The following is a 26,717-nucleotide window of genomic DNA, read 5'->3' on the forward strand; positions in this document are numbered from 1 at the left end:
CCACATTCCCATGTAAATATCTGTTTTTGGAGGATGTGTTTTTTAGCACCCCTAGTTCTCTCAGTTTTTATTCCAAATACAATTTATAATTTGAATCACAGGGCTATTTTTATCTCTATGGTTCAGTATTTTCTCAAGCAGCAACTTTAACTGCTATACTTTCCTGTCTTAAAAGGCAGAACTCTTCTAGTAAAAAAAAAAAACCTCATTTGTTGAAATGGGGGGGCCTATTGTTTGAACCCCTTAGGGGCTTTAAAAAAAAAAAAAAGTCTTTTTTTGCACTTTATGAAACAAAGTAGCCTATATTTTGTGGATGTACAGCTACATTTCTCATGTAAGTTTGCATAGTTTTAACACAAACATTTATTTTTCATATTGCACCAGGACAGTTAATGAGCAACCTGTACTTGTGTGCTTGTTTGTTCTGTCTAAAATGTTTATTTTGGAATAAAGAGTATAAAATATAAAAAATATTTTTTGTCCGATTCATCGATTAATCGACAAAATAATCGGCCGATTCATCGATTTTTAAAATAATCGTTAGTTGCAGCCAAGGGCGTAGGAATATGTTTACAATTGGGGGGGACACATGTCGGAAATCTGAGATTCGTAAATATTCAACAGAAACATATCTTAAGTACGCTACTTAAAAAAAAGGCTATTTAATCTTTTAATTTATTCCTTTATAAATGTGTTTGCAAAAATAATGCATTTAAAATTTACATAATGCATTTGTTCATAAGATGTGAGCATATCACCAAACAAAATGACTGGAGTCTTTTATTAAGCAAAGGGAGATGTCTTTCAAGGGCTTCAGCCCTTGGCATATTTAGTGTCCGCATACGCACTAGAAAATCAAAACAATTCAGTAGGCCACACAAGTGCAAAGTTTGATATGTTTTATTTTGTCAAACTTGCAATAATGGTCAAAAATGAATTTATATAGGTTGACTGACAGAGGGAGCTGACAGTGTGTTGAAGAATTATGGACAGGGCGCTTTGAAGCATCTGGTTCAAAAACGCATTCTAAATCTTTGGTAGAAATCCATCCATCCTTCCATTTTCTGTACACCCTGTCCCTTAGTGGGGTCGGGAGGTGCTGGTGCGGGGTCCACCCTAGACAGGTGGCCAGTCTGTCCAGACCTTTGGTTGAAATCGCGCCTTTAATTCCAATTTGCAGTGCAGAACAGAGAAAACTACAGAGTTGTCAATGTTGTGTTAATCTGTTTATAGTGTAAAAAGAGGAGCCAGCAGTTTATTTGAGGAAATAAAGATGCAGAAGTTAATTAGTTGGTTAATTAGTGGTTGTGCAGCAGTCCACTGCACGACCAATGCGGCCGCCGCTGCTAAGAATTAAAATGAATTCTCCCTGTGGTTAACTAACGATCAGGAGCACGGCAGGTATAACATCTGTCCATTTCGGCGAATCAAAACCATGCAAAAAATAAAAAATCCTCGTTAAACGCACGCCCAGACCGGGCTAATTTCAACACAAGTTGTGTTAGGTGACTGTTACTCACACTGACGTTTCTCTTTTAAAAAAATCTGAGTAAGTCCTACTGCTGTTTCAGCCTTTTAGTTGGTGGTGGCATTGTACTGAAATGAGATATAAAAAAAAATATATAAAAAAAACATTTTGGCTAGCGTGGCAAACGTCTAGAGAAAGTTAGCAGTTAAATATTGGATGAGTGATCAGCCCAAGATTACGGAAGAGGATTAGGGCCACTGAAAAAAAAAAGTTAAGTAATTTTTACATTTTATTTCAGTTTAATACTGACTTTTATTTTCAGAATTAAGACTTTTTTTCCTCAGAATTCTGACTTTTTTTCTCAGAATTTTGGATCTTAATGTAGATGGGCACCATGAAGGCAGAGATGTGGAGCACTCGGCTTCACTGACAAAGATGTGAGTTGTTTGAGGTGGCCAGTGACACATTGGTGGAAAATGACAGAATTAGGCAACTTTTGACGTGCCAGAGGGGTCCCCTCATTAATGGAGGAGCAGAAGGTCATTAAAACAAGAGAGCTAGTCTCTAAAACAGACATGACTATGGCTTGATGCTAACATGTTTGTTGTTAAACATACTTTTGTTATATTACATTTGTGTTGTGTTTTCCAAATAGTGTAGAAAATTAATGGTGGGTTTATAATGTTTAACTTTTATGAGCAGGACAGGAAGCAGAGAAGTGTAGCATTACCTCCAACTAGTTAAACTCATAATTATGAAGTTATTCAACAAATTCCTCAAGTAAAAAAGTGCAACTTTTATTTTTTATTTATTTATTTATTTTTTTTTTACCAGATTTGTTGATTAATTTCAGAATTATGTATTCCTTCCAAATTTCCAAATCTGAAGAATTTTTTAAACCAATATCTACATTATTTAACATTTAGTTTATGTTTTAGCAGTACTTCCTGATATATTTCTTTATACGTATATTTTACATTTTCTTGCACAGCAAGCTCAGCAGATTTGAAACTGTGTGCTTGTGTAAACACAAGTAGTCAATCTTTACTCTAAACATATATTCTGGTTATTTTTTAGTTAGACCTTCTTGTTTTTATATATCTGTATAGTACCCCCCCCCCCCCCCCCCCCCCCACCACCACCACCACCAAAAAAAACTGTAAATTGATTAGAAACATTAATCATCTGTCAGATTTCTGAGAAAAAAGTCAGAATTCTGAGATTAAAGTCAGAATTCTGAGAAAAGTCAGAATTCTGACTTTTTCGCCCATGTTAAACTAAAAAAAATAAAAAATCAGTTAACTTTTTTCAGTGGCCCTAATCCTCTTCCTACAAGACTAAGATGACTAAACCAAAAAGATTGTTTCTATATATGAAAGTGAACTGACAACAAGATGTTATAAATAAGCAATATTCATAGCAGCATTCCCGACAGACCATTTTACCTCATTCACAAGTTTCTGACTTTCTGTATCGCTGTTTCCCTCCTTTCTGAGTGCTCAAACACTCAACAGTTCACAGAGGGGAGGGGGAGTACAGTGACGTAACGCTATGCTGCGCCTTCAAAATAAAAGCACGATAGTTAAAAAATTGTCAAAATCTAATATTTTGCGGTACAATTTTTTGGGGGGACATATACACCTGGCTTTTATATTGGGGGGGACATGTCCCCCCCGTCCCCCCCGCTTCCTACGCCGCTGGTTGCAGCCCTAGTAACAATCAACATATACCGAACCGAACTGTGGATTTTGTGAACCGTTCCACCCCTACTTTTTACCCACTGAAAATATAGCAAAGCTGCTCTCCGCCATTGAACACAGGAGAAGCAGAAGCATCAGACTTATCTGGACACACTTTACTGGATGCTCTTTAGTAGCATCAAAAATGCACTTGAGGCACATCTGACCTTAATGTGAGCAAGCATCAATAAGGAAGCAGACGAAGCTTTTTTGATGCTTCCAGCGCTTGCGTTCTGAACGTAGCATTATGCTGCATCCGATGATGTCAAATCGAGACATTAAATGATTTCATGAGACAGATTTCACTTTGAGGACACAAAAAGTGGTGTATTATTATGTCAGTTTGGTGGAACCTCTTATTACTACATCTACATGTCCACATAAATGGGAACATCCTAAAAATATCATTATTACCATTGTTGAACACATTATTTCTTGCTTCTTTTTAACTTTGCCTTGTTAATAATAAAAAAATTTTATGCTCCAGCAGCAGAGCTCGGCCTTTTGAGTCCTGAAATTGGTATTTTTCTCCTCTCATTCATTCCATCTGACTAGATTAATGTTTGCTGAGACCAAATTTCAAATTATTTTTGTCATTAAAGAAACAATTATTATTTTAAGGTGAAATAAACATTCTAATCTAGCTTTTATGAATCAAGAATGAGAAAAATTATAAGTGATGTACAGTTATTGATGCGCTGACTGGAAAGCTAAACCCAATCTGACCTTAAAGTATTTATCTAAGTGGTGAAGCGAGGAACGGTCCGGTGCTTCAATAAAGAATACAGTTATTAATGTATTTATTGATATTGTAAAGGACTCCCCCTCCTCCCCGTGAGGTGGGTGTGTTTGCTGCACTGCAGCATCTCATCGCATTACTGTCTCGTCCTTCCTGCCTGACATCCTGAACCGCTGTGATCAATACAGAGTCTCAGAGATGGTTCTGGGATGGAACCGGACTGAGCTCCGCTTCGGAAGCTGCTTCCTTATGAAAAGCTTAAAATGCATCTAAATGTTTTCAGTGGTTTGGAGAAAGAGCTGCAGTCTGTCGGGGATGGAGGTGCGCCCCTGCAGTGGGTGTCTTCTGCTTCATCTTGCGTTTATTTCCTTTCTGTCAGACTGAACTGTGAGCTATTTTTAGCTCAGTGAGTACGTGAGGTGCATCCATCTACTGCTGTTCTGTCCCTCCTCCTCTTTCATTTCTGTTTTTTTTCCATCTTCATCCTCATTTTCCACCTCCTCCAACCTCCAAAGCTCTCAGATATACTCCTTGCTCCACCTCTCCTTTCTTCACCTTCTCCTCCTTCATTTCTTCCCGTCACTCCTCCTGCAGTGTTGCGTTGCGTCTGTTGCAGCAGTGAGATGAATATTTGATGCTCTGACGTGCGTCACTGAGTGAAACTCTGGATGCAGCTCCCTCCTGCCTGCCTTTTATTCCACAGTCATCTTCTTTCTACTGCTTAGTCAGCCAATATATTGAGCGGGCCGTACTTTCACTCTCTCGTTCTCCTCCTGTCGATGTCCCTCTGACGTCGTTCTCTTTTCCATCCATCATGCTCAGTCAGAGGAACCTGACTCCAGCGGAAGCAGCGCTTCTTTCAGTTGCCTCCAGAACATCTGCTGACATTTGTTTCTTTGCTGTAGCAACAAAAGGGTTCACTCGTCTTAAAGGACGGATAAATATGTTGCAGCTCAGTAGAAATGCAACCTGCTGTAGTAACTAGTTACTTTAACTCATAAGTTATTCAGGTGAAATTAGGAGAAAATCATTCTTCTTCTGTTTAAATGTCAGAAAGCTGAATGTCTGTTTCAGTGGGTCTTAGTTAATCTCTCTCTAACGCTACGTTCACACCGGACGTAGCAGGCACTGCAGAAGCAGCGAGTTTACATGCAAAGTAAATGGTTGACGCGCGTCAAGGCGCAGCAAAAGGTCCCGCAGCGCGTTTTGAGCAGCAGGCGCAGCGCGTCTGAGCAGCTGAAGCAGCGCGTCGGGAGCGTTTAAGCATCTGACGCACCGCAAACGCGCTGCTGCTCCAGATGGAAACATTGAACTTATGCTGCTCGACGCACCGCGTCAACCAATCAGAGAAGCTGATCTGGGAGCTGGCAGCGAGACAGACACATCGCTGATGACACAGAGCGCTATGATCGCTCCTCTGAAACAGTTTATTGACGCATAAATTAACTTAAAATGCAGAAATCTGCCGGCAGAATATGTTCGCTTTTATTATCCTGGTGCCTGCAGTTTAGATTATTTTGATGAAAACCACCTACCAGCTGCCGCGGTGAACCGCGAGGAGGCGACCCGGCCAGAGGCTGCTGTTGAATAGGAATCCATATTAAAAACATATTAAAATTACTTTATTCCCACTGATCACAGCAAATATAGCTGCAAGGCAAAGAAAGGATAGTGAAGCTCCGCCCAACGCGCGTCAGACTCACTTTTGCACCGCGCAGCCAGAGCAGCAAAGCTGCTTCAGCCGCGCGTCAGAACTAAACTGGTACAAGCAGCAAAAAGGAAGCAGCAGACGCGATTTTGCTGCGCCTCCTGCGTCCGGTGTGAACGTAGCATTATGGTTGTTTGAGGGCAGCTTCAGGAAGCTGCAGCTGCCAATACAGCCTCTAATGCCGGGCTTACACTGTGCGATATTTTCAATCGTTGCATGCAGCTACAGCCTAAACTGTATGACAAAATCGCAGGGTTTAAAAGTTCCAAGCTCATGATGCATGTTCTAACACATGCGGCCCGGCGCTCTGATGCAATCTACCTGCTTACACTGTATGTCCAAAAACCATGGCTATGATCGGACTCATCAAGAAGGAGGAGAAGAACTTCCTTGTTTGCACATGCACAGCGCTCGAAGTTCTGGTAAATTGACTCGTAAATTGACAACTAGTTATAGTTATCAGTCACTTCTTCAAAAAATTAACTGAGTGATTCAGGGAAATGAACTCGTTACTAGCTACTGTTTATGTTTTAAAATGTCGAAGAATTTATGTTCAGTTATGGGATATAAGGTGTTTGTTCCAAAAAAGTAATAGAAACAATCCACTGGACTTTTTTTCTAAGATTGAAGACGATTCGCTTCCCATCCAGGAAGCTTTTTCAATTCAAATTGTCAGAAATAGCGTTGAGGAGACCAAAGCAAAGCCTTGTTTTGGCTTATAAAGCATGCAAATTGAACCTAATGAAGGGGTCCACTCATTTAGAATAGGCTGTTATATATAAGATGTTTGCTATTTATTGTTTTGCAGGATCTTTCTTTTAATTTAGATCTTATATGTTTTCCGAGTATAACTTTTTTTTTTTTTTTTCAGCAGGGCATATCCCAGACATTGAATAACAAAAAAAATGTGAAACGTAAAATTTTGTTTAATAAACACAATAATGTTCTTGCCCTGCTCATGTAAAAGGCCTAAATCTGTAGCGACAGTCACCAAAAGTAGCCCAACTACAGGCCTGTCAGGACCTTGCTGTGACCAAAACCTTGATCTGATACTGGGTGTAAGATTTGTTATCGTGTATTTAAGTAAATATGGTAAAAAATGTTATAATTCTATTATTTGTAAAAAGAAAATATAGGTTATTTTTTATGTTTTTAACATGCTTTAATAGAGATATCACCAAACCTTTCAGCATCTGACCCATAGAATGGTCGACTCTTTGGTATTGGCGATCATTACGCGAAGCTTTTGTTTCTTTAAGCACTTAAAATAAATGTAAATTGTTCAGATTATGTTTTGTTGTTGATCTCAAGACCCAATACTGGTTCATCAAGGACTCTAACTTTGAGTATTAGGGCTTTAGTAGAGCTTTAGCTGACATCTTTTCTTTATTTCATTAAATAATAGTGTCAGGTCTAAGCACCTAGAACATCATACATACATACAGGGAAAGAAAGAAGGCACAGAGACAATTAATTTAGTTAGGAGAGTAGGAAGAGACTGCAGAGTTTACACTCTCCACCCCACTCTGCAGTCTTCAGCTTTCTCCTTGCTATTTATTGAAGAAAAGGGGATGTCCCTAATTACACCAACTGAGGTTTAACTAAAGGGAAAGGGGAAACAAAAGGATCTTACTTTAAACCTCAGCACATATGTTAAAACAAAGCATGTGGTTGTTTTACAATTGATCTGTTCCAAGAACACATGTTTAGAAGAAACATGTGATAGAGGCTGTTCAGGCCTCCTTCACAGCCCGTCCGTTGCATGACCTTTATCTGGAACAATCTTAAGCAAGAGTTAATAAAAGATGAATCACACATTCACACAGGTCATTTTATTTTGTTTTTCACATGTTGACTGTGCTTTATTTTTGCCTTGTTTTATGTTTCAGTGTTATTTTTGTTTTTCTTACAGTTCCTTTGGACTTATGATTTTGACGTGCATGCCTCCCGTTTCTCCGTCACCTCCATGAATCCCCAGGGATGTGAGTGGTTTCTATAGCAACAGAGGGGTCGCTGCAACATCACCAGCACAACGCCGAGTTAAAACCTGAATCTCAAAGGAAAAAAAAAAACATCCGTTTGTTCTGAGTCTCCCCTTACAGGAGGGGTTTCAACCTGTGGCTCCAGAGCTTCACGGGGCTCTTTGGACTTTGTTTAATGGCTCTTAGTAGAGGCTAAAAGGAGATAAAGAACTGACTCATATATTTTAATAACAAACGCCAGTCTTAGGAGCTTTAGTGGTTTTTATAAATAATATTTGAATTGAATCATCACAAAAGAACGACATCAAGAGAATCTGAAATATGTTTTTAGAGCAATTTTTATTTTAATTAAGCTAAAAATACCAATAAACTTGCAGTTGTTTAAGATGGCAACATATAACCTGACTCCGCCAGATGGATTTGCTCCGCATATCCATCTGGAAACCTTCCGTTGAAGTAATTGTGGGAAGGGGCGAAAATACTGGTTAGCTGATTAACCTATGTTAATCAGCTAACCAGAGCAGTGTTTTGCTCTTCTTTCAGTGAAGAAATACTCTGTAATTCCGATAAAACTTGCTCGATTGCCACGCTAACGCTAGTTTCATCGGCTGAAGCCGCCATGTTCTTTAGACTGAACTGTCACGCTTCTCGTTGCGTCACACCTCAACCCGCCTCAAAGTTCCTTTGGTGAAAGGCTCCAAATTTTCTTTAACGGAGAGTCTCCAGACTGATCTGCGAGTGAAACCTTGAAAGCTTGCGAGATCAGGATGGTCTCACGAGGCTAGGCAACAGATTACCTATGACAAATATTTGATAAAACATTTTTTTTCTATTCCTTAGGTAAAATCTATAAATGGCTTTCTTTACACATTCACCACGTTGACAAACCTAAGATGCAAAATAAGGGTCTAACTACGGATCAAATCAAGAAAAAAGCAAAAATGCTAAAACAGTAACTTGTAGTGATTTTGAATTATTTTTCTTTTCTGAATTTAACAGCACAGATGGTTAGAATATGTTGTTGTGAAAAGATGTTTGCAAACGTTTTTTTTGCATTTTTGCTTTTTTTCAGTTCCTACATATATCCGATCATAATTCACTATATCAAAGATAACCTGAGTAAATACAACAAACCTTTTTTTTTAAAGGTAGCCTATGTGGAAAAGCATCAAGCTCCTGTGTTAAACTACAATTTTATTAGAATTGATCAGTTGTAGAGTGAAAAAAATCACCCAAAAAGGACCCATCTGACAACACGAAGCTGGCTGGAAGGTCTCTAAGGGCAACAATTCATGCATATATCTAAAGAGGTTTAAGAAAAGATGAGGAGGAAAGTCTCAACCTATCTAACTGGAAATGTTGACAAAGGTATGCAGTTCCTTTGGACTGAAGATGTTTTTTATTAGATTTGTTTACCTTTAGGCAATACTACGCAGTTGCCTAGAGCCCCAAGTTCCTGGGGGCCCCATAAAACTCTGTTTACATGTATGGCTAATACAACTGTTTCTCATTTGTGCACAACTGTTTCTCATTTGTGCACATTAATTATGTATTTGATTAAAAATCCTGTTTTTAAAATGCCATCAGAACACTAATAAACATGTTCAGAAAGGTCCAATCAGACAGCAGCAAACCATTTGAAAACAAGTGATGCGGAGAGCAGTGTTGCCAACTTAGCGCTTTAGTCGCCATATTTAGAGACTTTTCAGATGCCTCTAATGATTTTATTTTAAAAAATCCAGCAACTTTATTCTGCTACTGGAGATTTTGGAGACAACATCTAAAAGCAGCGAACTCTGCTCTCCAGAGCAAGTAGATTGGTAACCCCGCCTCCTGCTCTCCTCCATCTTGTCTGCTGTCATGATTCATGCAGCTATTATTTCATCCAAATGAAAAATGGAGAACAGATAAGCAGATCATGGCTTGTCTACAGTGAAAAGAAGGACTGGGTGTTTTACTTTGGCCTTTTTGGAAACACAGGAAGGAGCAATCAGCTAAGTGAGCTTAGTGCTTGGAAAAAATCTTTCATTCCTTTAGAGACAGCATGAAAAGTCAACTGAGTACAAAACGTAGAGAAGAAAAGGGGCAAGAAGAGAGGGACAAAACCTAGAACAAATAATGGATTCCTATTCTATTAACATTTCTCTATCTGTAGAATGGGTCTGTTTCATGTGTTGTCTTCTCAATTCAGAGGGCCCCCTGCCTGTCTTTGCCTAGGGCCCCAAATTTCCTAAATCCGCCCCTGATTAAATTAACATTTCCATTCCATAAAGTGCAACAGTGATGAAATATAAACAGTGTGGAAGAAAAAAACATGGTGCAAACAAAGCATTTAGTGTTACATGACAAAGTTCAGAGTTGGCTACAATAGAGACGCGTTGTCTTTGCCTCAAACTCTCCACTAAATAAACAAAATAATAATTTAAAAAATTAGTTTATTTACTCAGGTTATCCTCTTTTGATACTGGAAGTAGTTTAAAAATATGAAACACTGCAATTGGATATAAATACGAACCAGAAAAAAAAAACAGCTTTTACTGAGTAAAATATAAGGAAAGGCTTTTTATCACCTTACTTTAAATCAATCTGCAGTGAAGAAACTATGATGTGGAAAAAGCTGCAGCTGATTCAAGCACACAAACCCTGTTTCTATGAATCCTTGCAGCTTGAATGATACAGAAGTAGAAGTAGCATTCAATCCTGGAGCATTTCGGTATGATTGTGGGCTTTATTAACTGGACTTCATGGTCAGTAACTCTCGGCTAAAGCTGGACGCTGTGTAGATGTAGCGTGACCCTCTTGTGATGCTTCTGTCTGTCTTATTATTTGGCTTTGAAATGTATCTGCTTACATCACAAACATGAATCCAAAGCAGGGGAGTGTTTTTTATTTATTTTTTGTTTTATTCATGGCTCTGTTGAGTCCATATATGTGGTAATTGAGTCATTATCAGACATTTGCTCTGTAGCAGTAAATGTCTTTAGGAACACATTGTGGGCTATTTGTTTATTGTAAACCCTGGGCTGCGAACCAAAAACTCGATGACAGAGCCATGCAAACTGATTTCAGTGAACAAAACATTCCAACCTTTTAAAATCTTGTAGGGGAAGAATAAATACTGTCCTGGCTTTGTGTGCCGTCAGTATGTCTGAAACCAACCAAAGCACTTCGGTTCACTGTCTCCTATTTCCATCTAACAGAAAAATGTTTGGCAGCAAAGCATTCAACTATCTAACAAAAAAAAATCTGACAGAATGTATTTCAAGATTAAATAAATTCATCTGAAACAGATTCAGCTAAAGCTAGGTGAGTCACCCGTCCTGCAAACAGGAAGCCTGGGTTCGTTACCCAGGCGGAGACGCTAAGCAAAGACACTTAACCCCACACTGGTCCCCAGGCGCCGCACAATGGCAGCCTCCACGTCTCCCCAACAGATGGGTTAAATGCACAGAGTTCATTTCGTTGCTCTGTTTTTGTGGCAGTGTAATGACAATAAAAAACTGAAAAAAAAAAAAAAATAGAGTTAAATTCAAAATCCCAGTTTATTCCAAATCTTGTATTCTTTCTAACTTTTGTTGGTGTCTCCAAAAGAAAACCAAACGATGGATCGTTGAGCTGTGGTCTAAAGGTTCAGTGTATTCTCATTATGAGTTCGTATGAAATCGTACGAAAAGTTATGCACCGTAATTTCGTACGTTTTGGACGTTTTTTTCGTTGTATGCGCATCTGACGCACCATTCACGAATATAGAATATAAATTACAATTAGCCCTAACCCTAACCCTAAGATATAAAACAGCAAGCAACGTAGTTAGAGACATGAATAAGTGATGATTGCACTGTTTTTCCCAGTTTTACGTCCGTCTGCGGATCTGCTTTTTTTTCTGTCTGCCAGCGCATGCGCACTGATGTGGTTTTTTGAGGAAAAACGTCCAAAACGTACGAAAGAGTGTGCATAACTTTTCGTACGATTTCATACGAACTGATAATGAGAATATGTTGCAGTGCAGTGAAAGGTTTGCTGATCTGATCTGCCGACTAACTTTGCTCTGTTGTGTGTTCAGCCAAGGACTGTGGCAGGTTTCCGAGGGACGGTCCGCTATGCTTCAGTTAACGCCCATAAGAACAAGGTCAGTCCTGCTTGCTTTTTTCATTTGACTCATTATATAATTATTCTCCAAGTTTTTACACACCCCAACAGAAAATCAGGAAGCTTGCACGTTTCATAGATTGAAATAACAAAAAAGTAATTCACAAACAGATTTAATTAAAAATGTGTAGAGGATAACTTTTTCTCACTCTTTCAAATGATTTTTGTTCACATTTATTTTAATCAATTTAATTGTTTTCCAAATTCATTTTACAGATTTTATCTTTTCAAATATAGTTTTTTTTTTCAAATTTCTTTATATTTCATTTTTTTCCCCGAATATTTTTCTACAAATTTAAGTTTTTCAGATATTCCGAGTTTAATGAATTTTCAAATTGTGTTTCAAAGATTATATAATAGCTTTACTTCAAGTAAAGAAAACAAACCCAGACAGTAGCTCTGATAAACATCGACCTGTACGACGCTATCGCTAACATCCAGGCAGACCAATCAAAACGCTCCCTGTCCATCGGAAAGCCGCCTCTGGAAGTGAATAGAACATGATCTGTTAAATGCAATTGGAAAAGAATGAAATTTGTGAAACTCGATCTGAAAAACCAATTAGCAAAAGAAAATTTTAACAAAATTAATACAAAATATAAAATCTATAAAATTATTTTGAAATAACAAAGTCCAAAAAACATGCAAATAGATTAAAAATCAAAATCTGAGAAAAGAGCAAATTTACTCTTAAAACTTTTTTTTATTTAAACGTTTTTTCAAATTTGTATTTCTGGATTCCATTTTTTATTCATTCTTCAAGTTTTTACACACCCCAACAGAAAATCAGGAAGCTTGCACTTTTCATAAACTGAAATAACAAAAAAATAATTCACAAACAGAACTTTAAAAGATGATTTAATAAAAAATGTGTTGAGGATAACTTTTTCTCAGACTCTTTCAAATGATTTTTTTTCACATTTATTTTAATCAATTTAATTGTTTTCCAAATTCATTTTACAGATTTTATCTTTTCAAATATAGTTTTTTATTTTTTTCAAATTTCTTTATATTTAATTTTTTTTCAAATATTTTTGTACAAATTTAAGTTTTTCAGATATTCCGAGTTTAATGAATTGCACTCTTTTCAAATTGTGTTTCACAGATTATATCATATCTTTTCTTCAAGTAAAGAAAACAAACCCAGACAGTAGCTCTGATAAACATCGACCTGTACGACGCTATCGCTAACATCCAGGCAGACCAATCAAAACGCTCCCTGTCCATCGGAAAGCCGCCTCTGGAAGTGAATAGAACATGATCTGTTAAATGCAATTGGAAAAGAATGAAATTTGTGAAACTCGATCTGAAAAACCAATTAGCAAAAGAAAATTTTAACAAAATTAATACAAAATATATAATCTATAAAATTATTTTGAAATAACAAAGTCCAAAAAACATGCAAATAGATTAAAAATCAAAATCTGAGAAAAGAGCAAATTTACTCTTAAAACTTTTTTTTATTTAAATGTTTTTTCAAATTTGTATTTCTGGATTCCATTTTTTATTCATTCTTCAAGTTTTTACACACCCCAACAGAAAATTGGGAAGCTTACATATTTAACAAAAAAATAATTCACAAACAGATTTAATAAAAAAATGTGTTGATTTTTTTTCCACATTTATTTTAATCAATTTAATTGTTTTCCAAATTCATTTTACAGATTTTATCTTTTCAAATATAGTTTTTTTTTTTTCAAATTTCTTTGTTTATTTTTTTTTTCCTGAATATTTTTCTACAAATTTAAGTTTTTCAGATATTCCAAGTTTAATGAATTGCACTCTTTTCAAATTGTGTTTCACAGATTATATCATATCTTTACTTCAAGTAAAGAAAACAAACCCAGACAGTAGCTCTGATAAACATCGACCTGTACGACGCTATCGCTAACATCCAGGCAGACCAATCAAAACGCTCCCTGTCCATCGGAAAGCCGCCTCTGGAAGTGAAAAGAATATGATCTGTTAAATGCAATTGGAAAAGAATGAAATTTGTGAAACTCGATCTGAAAAACCAATTAGCAAAAGAAAATTTTAACAAAATTAATACAAAATATAAAATCTATAAAATTATTTTGAAATAACAAAGTCCAAAAAACACGCAAGTAGATTTTTTTCAAATTTGTATTTCTGGATTCAATTTTTTATTCATTCTTAGAGTTTTTACACACCCCAACAGAAAATCAGAAGCTTGCACGTTTCATAGATTGAAATAACAAAAAAGTAATTCACAGATTTAATAAAAAATGTGTTGAGGATAACTTTTTCTCAGACTCTTTCAAGTGATTTTTGTTCACATTTATTTTAATCAATTTAATTCAATTCATTTTACAGATTTTATCTTTTCAAATATAGTTTTTTTTTTTCCAAATTTCTTTATATTTCATTTTTTTTTTCTTCGAATATTTTTCTACAAATGCTCCCTGTCCATCTGAAAGCCCGCTTCTGGAAGTGAATAGAATATGATCTGTTAAATGCAACTGGAAAAGAATGAAATTTGTGAAACTCGTTTTGAAAAACCAATTAGCAAAAGAAAAATTTAACTATAAAATCTGCAAAATTAATAAAAAATATCAAATCTATAAAATAATTTTGAAATGACAAAATCCAAAAAAACATGCAAATAGATCATTAAAATCTCAGAAAAGAGCAAATTTCGTTTTTTTCAAATTTGTATTTCTGGATTCCATTTTTTTTTTTATTCATTTACAAACATGTTATTTGTTGCAACAATAATGTCCAAAATCCCTCTCTCCTCTTTCAAAGTGATGCAAAGTCGTCTCAAAGTCGTGCCTTTCTGTGCCCTTCCAGGAAATGGGTCGCCATGACGACCTGTGGTCCTTGTTTTACATGCTGGTGGAGTTCGCTGTTGGCCAGCTACCGTGGAGAAAAATCAAAGACAAGGTCAGATGATTTGAAATAAAACATCTAAATATGCTGTTAGGTTTATTCAATAATGATTATAAAATTAATGTGTGTTTAATTTGTGCGAGGGGATGCTCCACTCCTGTGTCATGATCCAGTCTTCATGAACTGATCAATTGTTCTGTCAGAACAATACTCTGCTTGTAACCATGCGTCATGTTCTGTTAATAAAATGCTCTGCGGAGGAGGTCCAGTGGGAGACAGTGCGTTTGAGTCTGGGGTTCAACTGTCTCTCCTTTCTGCAGAAATTGTATCCGTAAATTGTGTATTTCAGTTCTTCTTAAGCAAAAACCTACATTTTATGAACCCGACATATGCGTTCAGACATCAGTTTGAAAAACAACCAAAATGTGGTTTTATTTTTTATCCGTTTTAGAAATTAAACACAGGCAGTCTGTTCAGCTGCTCCTGTGTGCAGGGGGTCGCCACTGAAAGTCAGAGCAACTTGTGTTCACGCACACTTGGCCGAGCTTTTACGCCCGGAAGCTCTTCCTGATGCAAACGGGATTTGAATCGGGGTCACCTGCATCACAGACACAGACTTAGAGCGCTACATCACAGAGGGTCACAGAAAATAATGATTCCTGCAGGACATTATTTTGCTCTCATATGTGCTAGAATGAATCTCACTGCCTTAAAGGAATAGTACACCCAAAACATGATTAGCCTTCATTTTCTACTCACCCCCATGCTGAACAACACTCTGGAGTACTTTTTTGATATCTCAAATGCATCTGGAGATCTGGGAGGCTTCTTGCTGTCTGCTGACATTCAAATAATGGAGGTCTATGGCGCCCGAGGCAGAAAGGTCCATAAAAGTCCACAAAAAACGTGTCAATATTCCTCCATACTGCTCGTCCAATGTATTCCAAGTGTCCTGAGTGGGTAGCATCCATAATTTACTCGAAACGAAGTCATTTAGAATGTTTTTAGAGCATAAACAGTAGTGTATAGGATTTCCTGAAAGCGCGTTCACGAGTCTACGGAAACCGCGGCAGACCAAACCAGATGAAAGTGCGCATTCAGCTCGGCAAAGAACTCATGCTCTTCCTCAACACTGAAGTCCTCAGACATTTTTCTTTCGTTGTTTCTTTCTTTGCACAGGTAAACAGCACATTTCTTCTTCTACGCTTTCATTATCGGGAGAGCAGACGCTGAATGCGCACTTTCATCTGGTTTGGTCTGCCGGCTTCCGTAGGCTCGTGAACGCGCTTTTAGGAAATCCTATACACTACTGTTTATGCTCTAAAAACATTCTAAATGACTTCGTTTCGAGTAAATTCTGGATGCTACCCACTCAGGACACTTGGAATACATTGGACGAGCAGTATGGAGGAATATTGACACGTTTTTTGTGGACTTTTATGGACCTTTCTGCCTCGGGCACCATAGACCTCCATTATTTGAATGTCAGCAGACAGCAAGAAGCCTCCCAGATCTCCAGATGCATTTGAGATATCAAAAAAGTACTCCAAAGTGTTGTTCAGCATGGGGGTGAGTAGAAAATGAAGGCTAATCATGTTTTGGGTGTACTATTCCTTTAACTAAATGTAAATCTCCCTGAGTGATTTTAAATAATAGGAAATAGAGCCTAAAGCTTTAAAATCAGAGTTGGCAGCACCATAGATTGTTGCTGCTCACCTAGAAAACTCCTCCTCTCTAAACTGGCTGTTGCTTCCTATTGATTCCATCATCATTTCTAAAATTAATCAGATAAAACCCAAGTTTCTTATGACTTGTTTACTGACAGGATCAACTATATTGGATAAAGACTGATGTGGATTTTTGTTTCATTGCTCAGGAACAAGTAGGTCAGATTAAAGAGCGTTACGACCACCGGATGCTGCTCAAACACATGCCTTCAGAATTCAATATTTTCCTGGATCACGTCCAGGCCTTGGATTATTACACCAAACCAGACTACCAGGTACAGTAAGCGCACGGATACCTGTAATCCCAGCACTGGCGTTCTCACTGATGTTACTTTGATGTCTTTTAGCTGTTGATGTCAGTATTTGAGAACAGCATGAAGGAGCGAATCATAACGGAGAATGAGCCCTTCGATTGGGAAAAGGGAGGAGGCGACGCTACGCTCTCGACCAGTGCCTCCACTCAACCACAGCACAATACCCGACCCACCGCCGCCATAGTGGGGTAAGAGCCTCCAAACGCCTGCCGAGCAGGAACTGAGACGGATTCAGTAGAGAAGATGAATCCTTTATCCTGGATTATTGCTGAGTATTAATTAAGGGCCCACAGATGTAGCAGGAGTGTGTTCATGTGACGTAGGTAACCTGCTTTTCTTCTTTAGTATGCCGACATCCATCCATATTAGCCAGTGGTAGGCCTGTCACGATAACAAATTTTACTGAAAGATTAATTGTCTCAAAAATGATTGCGATAAACGATATTGTTTTAAGACCTTTTTACACTGATTTAATGGAAATGACTTAATAATGCATGCATTTTCCTGCCAAAGATAAACACTTATTTTCAACAGAACACTTAACAATGGAACTGGTTAGCAAAATAAAACGAGAAATAAAAATCAAATGGACTCTCAGTTACGGTGGCCCTGAAGTGCAAACTGCAACTACAAATCTAAAAGCGCAACTACATTAAGGAAATCGATATGGACAACAAATAATGGACAACGGCGCCGTTTGACCCTTGAACCGGAAGTTGCGTCGTCTGAACAGTCCAGCTTCTTTTAAGTGTGTCTTCAGTGTACGCAAACTAACAGAAATTTGGTGATTAGTCTTGAGCATATCCAGTATCACCTCGTACGTATGTCCTGATTCAAAATATTCCTGGATAACAGCAGCTATGTTTGGGGCGCCGACAATATCCATGTTTTCAAACGCTGCAGCAGGCAGAATGACTTCCGGTTCAAGGGTCAAACGGCGCCGTCGTCCAATCAGCGATGTCTCATGTTTCCCACTGGTACCTACCTTTTCCGGTAGGTCAATGTAATTGTGTTTTCCTTAATGTAGTTGCGCTTTTAGATTTGTAGTTGAAGTTTGCACTTCAGGGCCACCGTACTCAGTCTCTGTTAACTAAAATACACTTGAATAAAAACTAAACACAAGATAAAACCACAGTGGAAATAAAAACGTTGTATGTAGACGTATCACGTTTGTAATATGTATGTTTTTGTCGGGAGTTCATACTCTCTATCAAATGTCTGCAACATTTTTTGAAATGCCGGCTTTTCAACAATATTAAATGGGAGAATCTCCTTAGCAATTAAATGAACTACGGCGTCTGTGAGCGCGCGCCACTTTGCGCCATCCTTTTTGCATGCTGCCTGTCGATTAATTCCTTCAGTGATGGTGGACTGTCGTGAACTTGAAGACGCAGGCGGGCCACCGCTTGTACTTTTTGACAGAAACTTTGCTGTTTGGTTGCGGTTTGGTTGTGCTTTAGGTGCATGGGTAGGTTGGTTGTTTTGCTGCTCTTAGTTGCTACTGTTTTATGACAGATGCGACATACTGGCTCACATAGGTTCAGCAGTTCGCCTCGGTCATTTGGTTTGAATCCGAAATACTCCCAAACTGCGGCTGTTGCGCTCGACTTTGAAACAAGCTCCATTTCGAGCTTTTTCCCCCCAACATAAGATGTTTTTTTTTACCTTGCTAACTCCTCTAACTCCTCACGGGACTCTTACGCTGCAGAAGTACAAAATGATGCGCGCTGACGAACTGATGCCATAGTCGACTCTTCCTCCCTCCTCAAAAATGAGGAAGGGGAGGGGTCAGAGGATAGCACCGGAGTTAAGCCTTTTCATCCAGCGTCATCAATAGAAAGAGATAAACACAGGCAGTGACGATATAGCCAATAAATGAAATGACGTGGGTAGTTTTTATTTATCGTGCGATTAATTGATTTATTGATTATCGCGACAGGCAAAACCCTCTGGTAAAAGTTGAAGTATCAACTTGAAGTCTTTACTCAAGTAAAAGTGAAAAAGTATGTGCTCCAAAAACTACTTAAAATATAAAAGTATAAATTAACCTTAAAAATAAAAACAGCCAGATGCCACTATATGAATTAAAAGCTAAATTGTTCGACTATTTCGAAAAATTCTCTGAGATAGGGCCAAGGATGAGGGAGGTCTTGTTGGTCTCAGTCTCCCGATACGCTCTCGCCTGTGTCCGACCTTTCAGACATTTCAACATCTTTTTCTGAATCCCACATTGCAGCATGGCATAGACAATTCACGTTAGCAGTTTGAAGAACACCTGCTTGCTTCTGATGATTTCCTTTAGCTAACCAATGAGTGTTTGCGTTCTATGACTCATCCAATCACACTAGTTTTCACTAGATGTGGATGGAGCCAATGATCTTCATTGGATGGAGCACATGACGGGAAATAAAAATGTATAAACATTAAACCAAAGTCAAGAGTAACGAGTAACGTTTGTTTTAAAATCAGAATCAGGCATACTTTAATAATCCCAGAGGGAAATTAAATTAAGGAATAGAAAGCACAGATACTTGTGTGAAAATGTAATAAGTAGAAGTAAGAAGTAGGAATAAAAATAAGTAATACAGTGAAGTATAAATACCTAAAAAGTGTACTTAAGTACAGTAACAAAGTATTTGTACTTTGTTACTTGACACCTCTGATATTAGCATAGCTACTGATGACACTTAAGGGCTGGTTATCCTCCCGCAGCAGTGTGTCGCAGTTAGCTTGTCGCAGATGTTTTTGATTTATGCGGGTCTGCGCTACCTTATTCCACGCCATAACGCAAGAGGGACAATCATGAACTAGCTGTGGGTCTACATACAGCCGAGGCAGTGAGGGAGTGGAAAAAAGAACATTTGGAGGGACATGAGTGCGAAAAAGAGGTTTCTTCTTGTTAAAAGGAAGTTTTTCCTCTCCACTGTCGCTACAATAGGGGTGGAACGGTTCACAAAATCCACGGTTCGGTTCGCTGTTTCGTGGTCACGGTTTTCGGTTCGGTTCGGTATATATTGATTGTTACACCGAAATCCCATAAAAGTTCATGAAATTAATGAAAAAAAAATAAATTAATTAATGAATTGTAATTATTTTTAATGATCCGCGGAAACCCTGGATCATTTCCGCATGTTTTGCTGCTTTGAATTTAATCATCTGGCGCATGCCCTCTACGATCTCCAAGGAACTCAGAGCGGAGCGGACCAAACCGAGAAAGTCGAACCGAACGGTTCGGACGGTTTTCATAAACCGTTCCATCCCTACGCTACAAGCATGCTAAGTGTGAGGGATTGCACTCGATGCAATCAGCTGGTTTTCCTTAGATAGAAAACTCTGGATTATCTGGTGAACTGTAAAGTGCCTTGAGATGATATGTTGTTAGTTGGCGCTGTAGAAATAAACTGAATTGAAAAGAGCGGGGATCCAGGGGGGAAAAGGCTCCCAGCGTTCTCGGGGTGAAATATTTGCGTTAAAGGTACACTATGCAACCGGTGTTGATTTTCCAGCGAGGCTCCCCCCATAGGGCGAAAGTAAAAGTGCACTGTCGTAAATATGCACAGCTGTTCTCCTGGTTTCTCTGTCAAGCCAGGCGCGGTTGTTTTGAGCTTAGCAGACAGGCGAACGCAATGAATGACTAATGCTGCGTTCACACCGCAGCTGGCGCGACAGAAGCAGCGAGTTTACATGCAAAGTCAATGGTTAACGCGCGTCAAGGCGCAGAAAAAGGTCCCGCGGCGCGTTTTGAGCAGCTGAGCAGCTGAAGCAGCGCGTCGGGCGCGTTTAAGCATCTGACGCAGGGAGAGAGACACAGCGCTGATGATCAGAGGCTATGATCACTCCTCTTAAACAGTTTATTGACGCCTAAATTAACTTAAAATGCAGAAATCTGCCGGCAGAATATGCAGTTGGATTATTTAGATGAAAAACACCTACCAGCTGCCGCGGTGAACCGCGAGGAGGCGACCCGGCCCGAGGCTGCTGATGAAGGGATTCCTACTGTCGGCGCACCGCTGGTATGTAGAGGTCTGAGCGCCTCCGACAGAAAAAATATTGAAGGCAGGATGATAATCTAAATGAACTGACGGCACTGATTACGTTTTCAGGTGTATTTTCTCACTTAAACACATATTAAAACTACTTTATTCCCACTGATCACAGCAAATATAGCTGCAAGGCAGAGAAAGGATAGTGAAGCTCCGCCCAACGCGCGTCAGACACACTTTTGCACCGCGCAGCCAGAGCAGCAAAGCTGCTTCAGCAGCGCGTCAGAACTAACTGGTACAAGCAGTAAAAATGAAGCAGCAGACGGGATTTTGCTGCTTTTGCTGCGTGAACGTAGCATAACTGCACAAAGATCGCCACTGTGCTAGCAACGAGCATGCTTTTAACTGGGGGCGGGTAGCAGTTCTCGCCGTAAAGCAAGACCGACTCTCGCGAGACTTCGGAGCCTGTGGGTGCGGGTCGGTGCTCCTGCAATTGCAAGTGCGGTATTTCCCCCACAGACCACCAGGGCGGCCGAGAATACCTTTGTTCAACCTGAAATGAATCATTCAATAATCCAAAACATTATGGAACACATTAATTAACTGAAAAATGTTGCATAGTGTGCATTTAACTGCGACACACACGCAGACCACCTGGTTTCTGAGCGTAAATTAGCCTTTACAGTGGTAGCAGGAGATAAATGCTGACAATCATGGTCCTGGAAGGACCTTAAAGGTTCTTAAGTATGAAATTTACCAAGGTTTGGGAATTCTGCATATATTGGTTCACATTCCCTTTGTCAACTAAAGGTAAACTGCCTTGCTCATAGGCGCATGTTGCAGGGGACCAAACTGGAACCCACATCTTTCAACCTCTCCTTTTATAGATTAGTTTTATAGATTAGTTTAGTTGATGATTATTTTTACTACTTATACACTATTTCTGAAGTGATAAAGATGTTGGTTCTATTTGTAGATCAGTGAAAAATGGCCGCTAGGAGGCGCTCTTCAATGCCGTCTTTTATCAGCCTTCTTTGCTATTAAACTTTTTGTCATATTCCTGCTTTTCTGAGTTTGGCAGGATCTATTTTATTTGTAAAAACAGTTTGTTGACTCGTGCCTTACGTCCACAGAGCAATTGTGACGCCGGTTCCTGGAGACCCTCAGAGAGAAAACACCGAAGACGGCCTGCGCGATGAACATTTCAGCGATCAGGAGAACGCTCCTCCCCCGCCACCGAGCCGGCCGCCGCCAGAGACGGCTACGCAGCCGAACGCCAGGGAGCCTGGGGAGGCCTGGGAGGACACAGACTTTAACCGCAACAGACTCAGGATCAGTCTTAACAAGGTCTGACTGTAACAATCTGGAGCAAAACCTCACATTGGAGTTGATGTCCAGCTGTTTTTCATAGTTTTTTTCCCCCCTGCTGTTTCTCAGGGGCCTGAGGAAGATGAGGCGGGTCGAGCGGCAGGTCCTGTGTCGCCAGTTCGAGGGGGGGGCCCTGAGTCGCCGACAGGTCAGGGTCGGTCTTTACGATATCGTCGGGTCAATAGCCCCGAATCTGACCGCCTGTCTGCTGCTGAAGGCAGAGTGGATGGCTACGGACAGAGGTAACCATAGCAACACTGGGGGTGTTTTAACTGGGAGGTACATTTGCTTAACTCTTATTTACTGAACCTGATGGAAAATAATAATCTTACCCATTCTTCAGGCTTTAGGGATGTTTGTGGGAATATTTGATCAATTTTCATGGAAAACCTTTGGTTACTCACTGCTGTTAAACCAGCAGGCCTGGTTTAGACAGGTTCCAGTTCCCAGTGAAGATGGCTTCCCAGACTTCACCGTGATTCATCCTGAATGTGTTTGATGAGGCTCTATGTCGGCACGTCTACCTCCTCAATGTTAAACTAAATCATTCATGTCTTGCTTGTTAAATAGCTGCCAAATTGGACAAGCCTGGAATTGACCTAAAGGGCTCAATATGCTGAAGTCCTAAGAGTTATTTTAGTTACATTTAAGGGGTGCAGCTCAGTTCTTAATAATTAGCCCAAAGCATTTCTGTTCAGTTTTTTTCTATAGCGCCAATTCACATCATCTCATCTCAACTCAAGTTTTCTATCTAAGGAAAACCAGCTGATTGCATCGACTCATTGACTTGAATGCAATCCCTCACACTAAGCATGCTTGTAGCGACAGCGGAGAGGAAAAACTCCCTTTTAACAGGAAGAAACCTCCAGCAGAACCAGGCTCAGTGTGAGCGGCCATCTGCTGAGGCCGACTGGGGTTCAAGGAGACAGAAGCAGAGATAGAAAAGGCAACTGTCAACCAGCTCCACAGTCTCCACCTCCTGCCAGACAGACAAGCTCCGAGCCAGCTCCCACGTCAGAGGATGAAGAGAGCAAATCCAGCCAGTCACAGTCAGAGAAACAGGGCTATTCTGAATTATTCCTTCTTTCCAAAAAGGCTCAAACTTTATGGTCAAGCAAGCAAACGCCATTCTCCTGGTAAATGCAAAGCCAGGGGCTCTAATTTAATAAACATTGCATTAAATCAATGGTAAAAGTCTACGAAAATGGAGCCTGGAAACAGAGCTATTGATTCATATATGACTGGATGTTCAGTTATTAAATATAAAATGTTTATTATTAAATAATGAATTCAATAGATAATTTAAAAAAAGGGAAATTGTGACGCAATGTCCCTTTAAAGATAAACTTACAGTTACCAATGCTGTTGTTATGTGTTCCCCCAACACTCTTCTTCATGAGTGTTGGGTGGCTTCGTTTACAGGATCAGTGGATTGAAGCCACGACTGAACTAAAACGAAAAATAATTAAGAAATCAACATCTAGCTCATCAGGGTTTAAATGTTAAAGAATTTCACGTTTCTCTGCTTCTAATGATTTCTGTTTTTCCTCCAGATCCAGGATGGACATGCTGGGATCTCCCTCTCGTCATGTTTACTCCTCTCAACCAGCTCAGATGCTCTCCGTCGACCCGGGTTGCCGTGGCGACCGTCAGGCCAGCGGACGCCAAGAGGTGTCGGTGGCGTCTGTTGACCAGGAGGCGCACAGCAACGCTTTCATACGGTCTGTCCCGCTGGCCGAGGAGGAGGACTTTGACAGCAAAGAGTGGGTGATCATCGACAAAGAGGCCGAGCTGCGGGATTTCCATCCCACTACGTCAGGAACCACTGATGAGGAGCCCGAGGAGCTCCGCCCCCTGGAGGAGCAGGAGGAGAGGAGGCGGCTGAGGGCTGGAGGTGAAATTAGCAAATTCTTTTTTTTTAGAAACTGCGATAGAAAGCAAGTTTTTTTGTATATTTTTAATTCTGTTTTTTTAACACCTTGAATTGTAGAGAAGAAGCAAAGTTATTTTCTTTAAATGTTTGTAGAGCATATAGAGACACAGTGGTGGTAGCATCATCCTAGGGGCTCTGATGTGATTTAAAGAGTGGACGGAACCCCGTAGGGGAAGAACTTCCTCCAGATCGTCTCTTCTTGCAGTCTCAACATTCTGTGTTCTTACAGGAGGGGAGCTGGTGGTTCGGCCCAAAACTCACACCCGCGACAGCAGCCGCGGGATGCTAACGCTAACGGAAGAAGAGGCATCGAGGAGAAGCGGCGGGAGCCCCGCACAGTCGCCCTGTCACTCACTGCCGTCGGGACGCCCACGCAGGAGAGAGTCAGAGCCGACCGGACCTCAGAGACCGGTAAGAGACCCAGGCGTCCGTTTAGTGGAGAGCTCAGCTCTCTGGAGGAACGGCTGGGGGTGGACAGATGAGCAGAGGGATGGGCTGCCATGCACTTCACTGCTGAAGCAGTTGTAGTGAGGCGCTGCAGCCGCCGCCACTCATCTTTCCACCTGCCGACATGCAGCTTCCAGGACGAACCCAGCATGAAAGGAAGTTTTGCTAATTCCCACATTTAAGATCATGCAGTTTAAGATAAAAACATTAACAGGAATATAATACAGCATTATACAGATATAAGATACTAAAAGGAGGAAACATTTTAACAATCAGACTGGAATCAACCTTTCTCCTTTCTGTCTCTTCTGTTGTTATGGGTCCATTTAAATGATCAATATTTGCTCTTTTTTTACCTTTGATCCAAATACATCAGATTGAATTTTGATTCTTCCATTTTAAAAACATCACTATTGTGTTTTTTCATGCATATAAAATGATTGAAATTTAAATGAAAAATACAGGAAATTAAATATGAACTAAATAAAATGAAGGATCTTTCTCCGATCCTCTTCTGAATGTCGATTATAATGTTTTCTGCAGAAATGCAGGGACACATTAGATGTAGTTACTGAATAAAACAGTTGTAACTGAGGCTACCTGATATGGTTTATGGCTTTATTTTAGCGATACAAAGCAAAACCTTTCTACTCAAGCTGGGTTTGCCCTTTAGATATACCATAACCAGGAGAGGCTGCCGTACTTCTGCTGGAGTCGGTTTGCAGCTTTTCCTCAGCAGCTGAACACACCTTACATGCATGTGGAGCCACCAGACTGTGCTAACAAGCTAGCACAATTATACTTTCTTTGGATTAAATGGAGTTTATGGACAGCCTATTCAAAAGAAATGTCCAAAGTAGAGAACAGGTAGTGGTAGGGTGTATTTTTTTTACTGAAAATACAATCTTTTCAATGTGAATTCTGTTGTTTTGAAAGGCTATATACTTAGCTTATATCAGTAACAATAAGTTGCTTTAAGGTAACAGAGGAATGATTAGTTTTAGCATCCCAAAAAAAACAAAAAAACAAACCACTGGACTTTGTTTTCCAAGTTCAATTAGTTTTAGCTCATATAGAGAGAAACCAAGATTGTCAACAGCTAACAGGAAGGCATACTATATTACAAAAAGTTTCAGCTTCTCTCTGGAGTGAAGTAGAAATGTTTCATCTCAGCTAAGCTAAGGGTTTTCCAAACAGAGACTGCCTTTTTAATGCTAGCTGTGCTAATTGCGCTATTCACTAAAAAGTAGAAAATTGGTAGTTGGTTTCAAATATAAACTCGTGATCAATTTGTCTTTTTGAACAAACAGTTTTCTCTGCCCCTGCTTCTAATATGTATAATTAATGATTAGTCAAAGACAGGGAAATGATCCTAAAAGCTGTTTTTACATCTTTATATATAGGTTGTGGGAATACCAATGTTAAGGATGGGTTTACAAAATCAAAAGATTAGCAGTCACTTTTCTGGATCTCTATTTCAAAAGTGTCATGATTTTATCAAGAGCTTGGACCCACATGCAGAGAGACCAAGGGAAAGGTTTAACAGGTTTATTTAGGAGTTTGTGAAGAATCCAGTGTTGCTCTGAACACTGCTCAACTGGAACTGAAAGGTGAGGGAAAGACACTGCTATTTCAGGCTCAGTAGGAAATTTGATCCTCGAACTTGAAGAGGAGAATTTTGATAGAAAACTCCAGAGAAGTAGCTGACTCTTTGATTCCAGTCTGTGTGCGGTAGTTCCCGTGTTTGTCTGATTCGGTGGAAGGCGGTTACCCAGAATGCGGTTGTTTGTTGGCACACGGAGAAGCTAAGTGCCACCCAGATTTCCTGCGGTACTTGAACGGGTCATAGTGGAGATTAATCCCTTTCTCAGTGTGAAGCTCAAATGATCTCTTGAGGGAAAGTGGGTTCAAACCTTCAGTTTGAAGCTCAGATATTCCTTCCAGGGAGAGAAGGTCCGAAAAATCCAGTTTGCAGGATGACTGCATGCTGAGAAGATTAAAACTCAGGTTGACAAGAAGTCAGTTTGACTCAGCAAAACTCAGCTTGGCTAGAGTACACAAAACTGGCAAACACTCTGGCGTGGAGGTAGTGGCAGTCAGGAGCTTAAGAACGCTCCGTTAATGAGGAAACCATCAGCAGGTGTGTAGGGATGCGGACCAGAACCAGGCGCCTCCTGGTGGAGGAAGGGTGACAAACACAGAAAAAACACAAACACAGACAGGAATCCTGACAAAAAGAGTCGCAACCAATTAGAAAGCTACATCCAGCAATAACTCCCAAAGAACCTTAGTGTCCAGTTTAGTGGATGT

At 39.7% G+C, this 26,717-nt stretch overlaps 1 protein-coding gene across 1 annotated transcript in view; it reads left to right on the top strand.

Moving 5' to 3' along the window:
* The window catches only part of ttbk1a (tau tubulin kinase 1a), an 83,465-nt gene that overhangs the window by 17,879 nt on the left and 38,869 nt on the right, over nucleotides 1-26,717 (top strand). The window contains exons 7-14 of the mRNA XM_038278027.1: nucleotides 11,700-11,765; nucleotides 14,597-14,689; nucleotides 16,512-16,637; nucleotides 16,710-16,864; nucleotides 21,793-22,006; nucleotides 22,097-22,269; nucleotides 23,581-23,921; nucleotides 24,190-24,371. Coding sequence (XP_038133955.1) covers nucleotides 11,700-11,765; nucleotides 14,597-14,689; nucleotides 16,512-16,637; nucleotides 16,710-16,864; nucleotides 21,793-22,006; nucleotides 22,097-22,269; nucleotides 23,581-23,921; nucleotides 24,190-24,371 — 1,350 coding nt within the window. The remainder of the gene's footprint in view (nucleotides 1-11,699; nucleotides 11,766-14,596; nucleotides 14,690-16,511; nucleotides 16,638-16,709; nucleotides 16,865-21,792; nucleotides 22,007-22,096; nucleotides 22,270-23,580; nucleotides 23,922-24,189; nucleotides 24,372-26,717) is intronic.

The sequence above is a fragment of the Cyprinodon tularosa genome, unplaced genomic scaffold (genome assembly GCF_016077235.1).
Source record: "Cyprinodon tularosa strain WSP-4 unplaced genomic scaffold, ASM1607723v1 ctg137, whole genome shotgun sequence".
Classification (NCBI taxonomy): domain Eukaryota; kingdom Metazoa; phylum Chordata; class Actinopteri; order Cyprinodontiformes; family Cyprinodontidae; genus Cyprinodon; species Cyprinodon tularosa.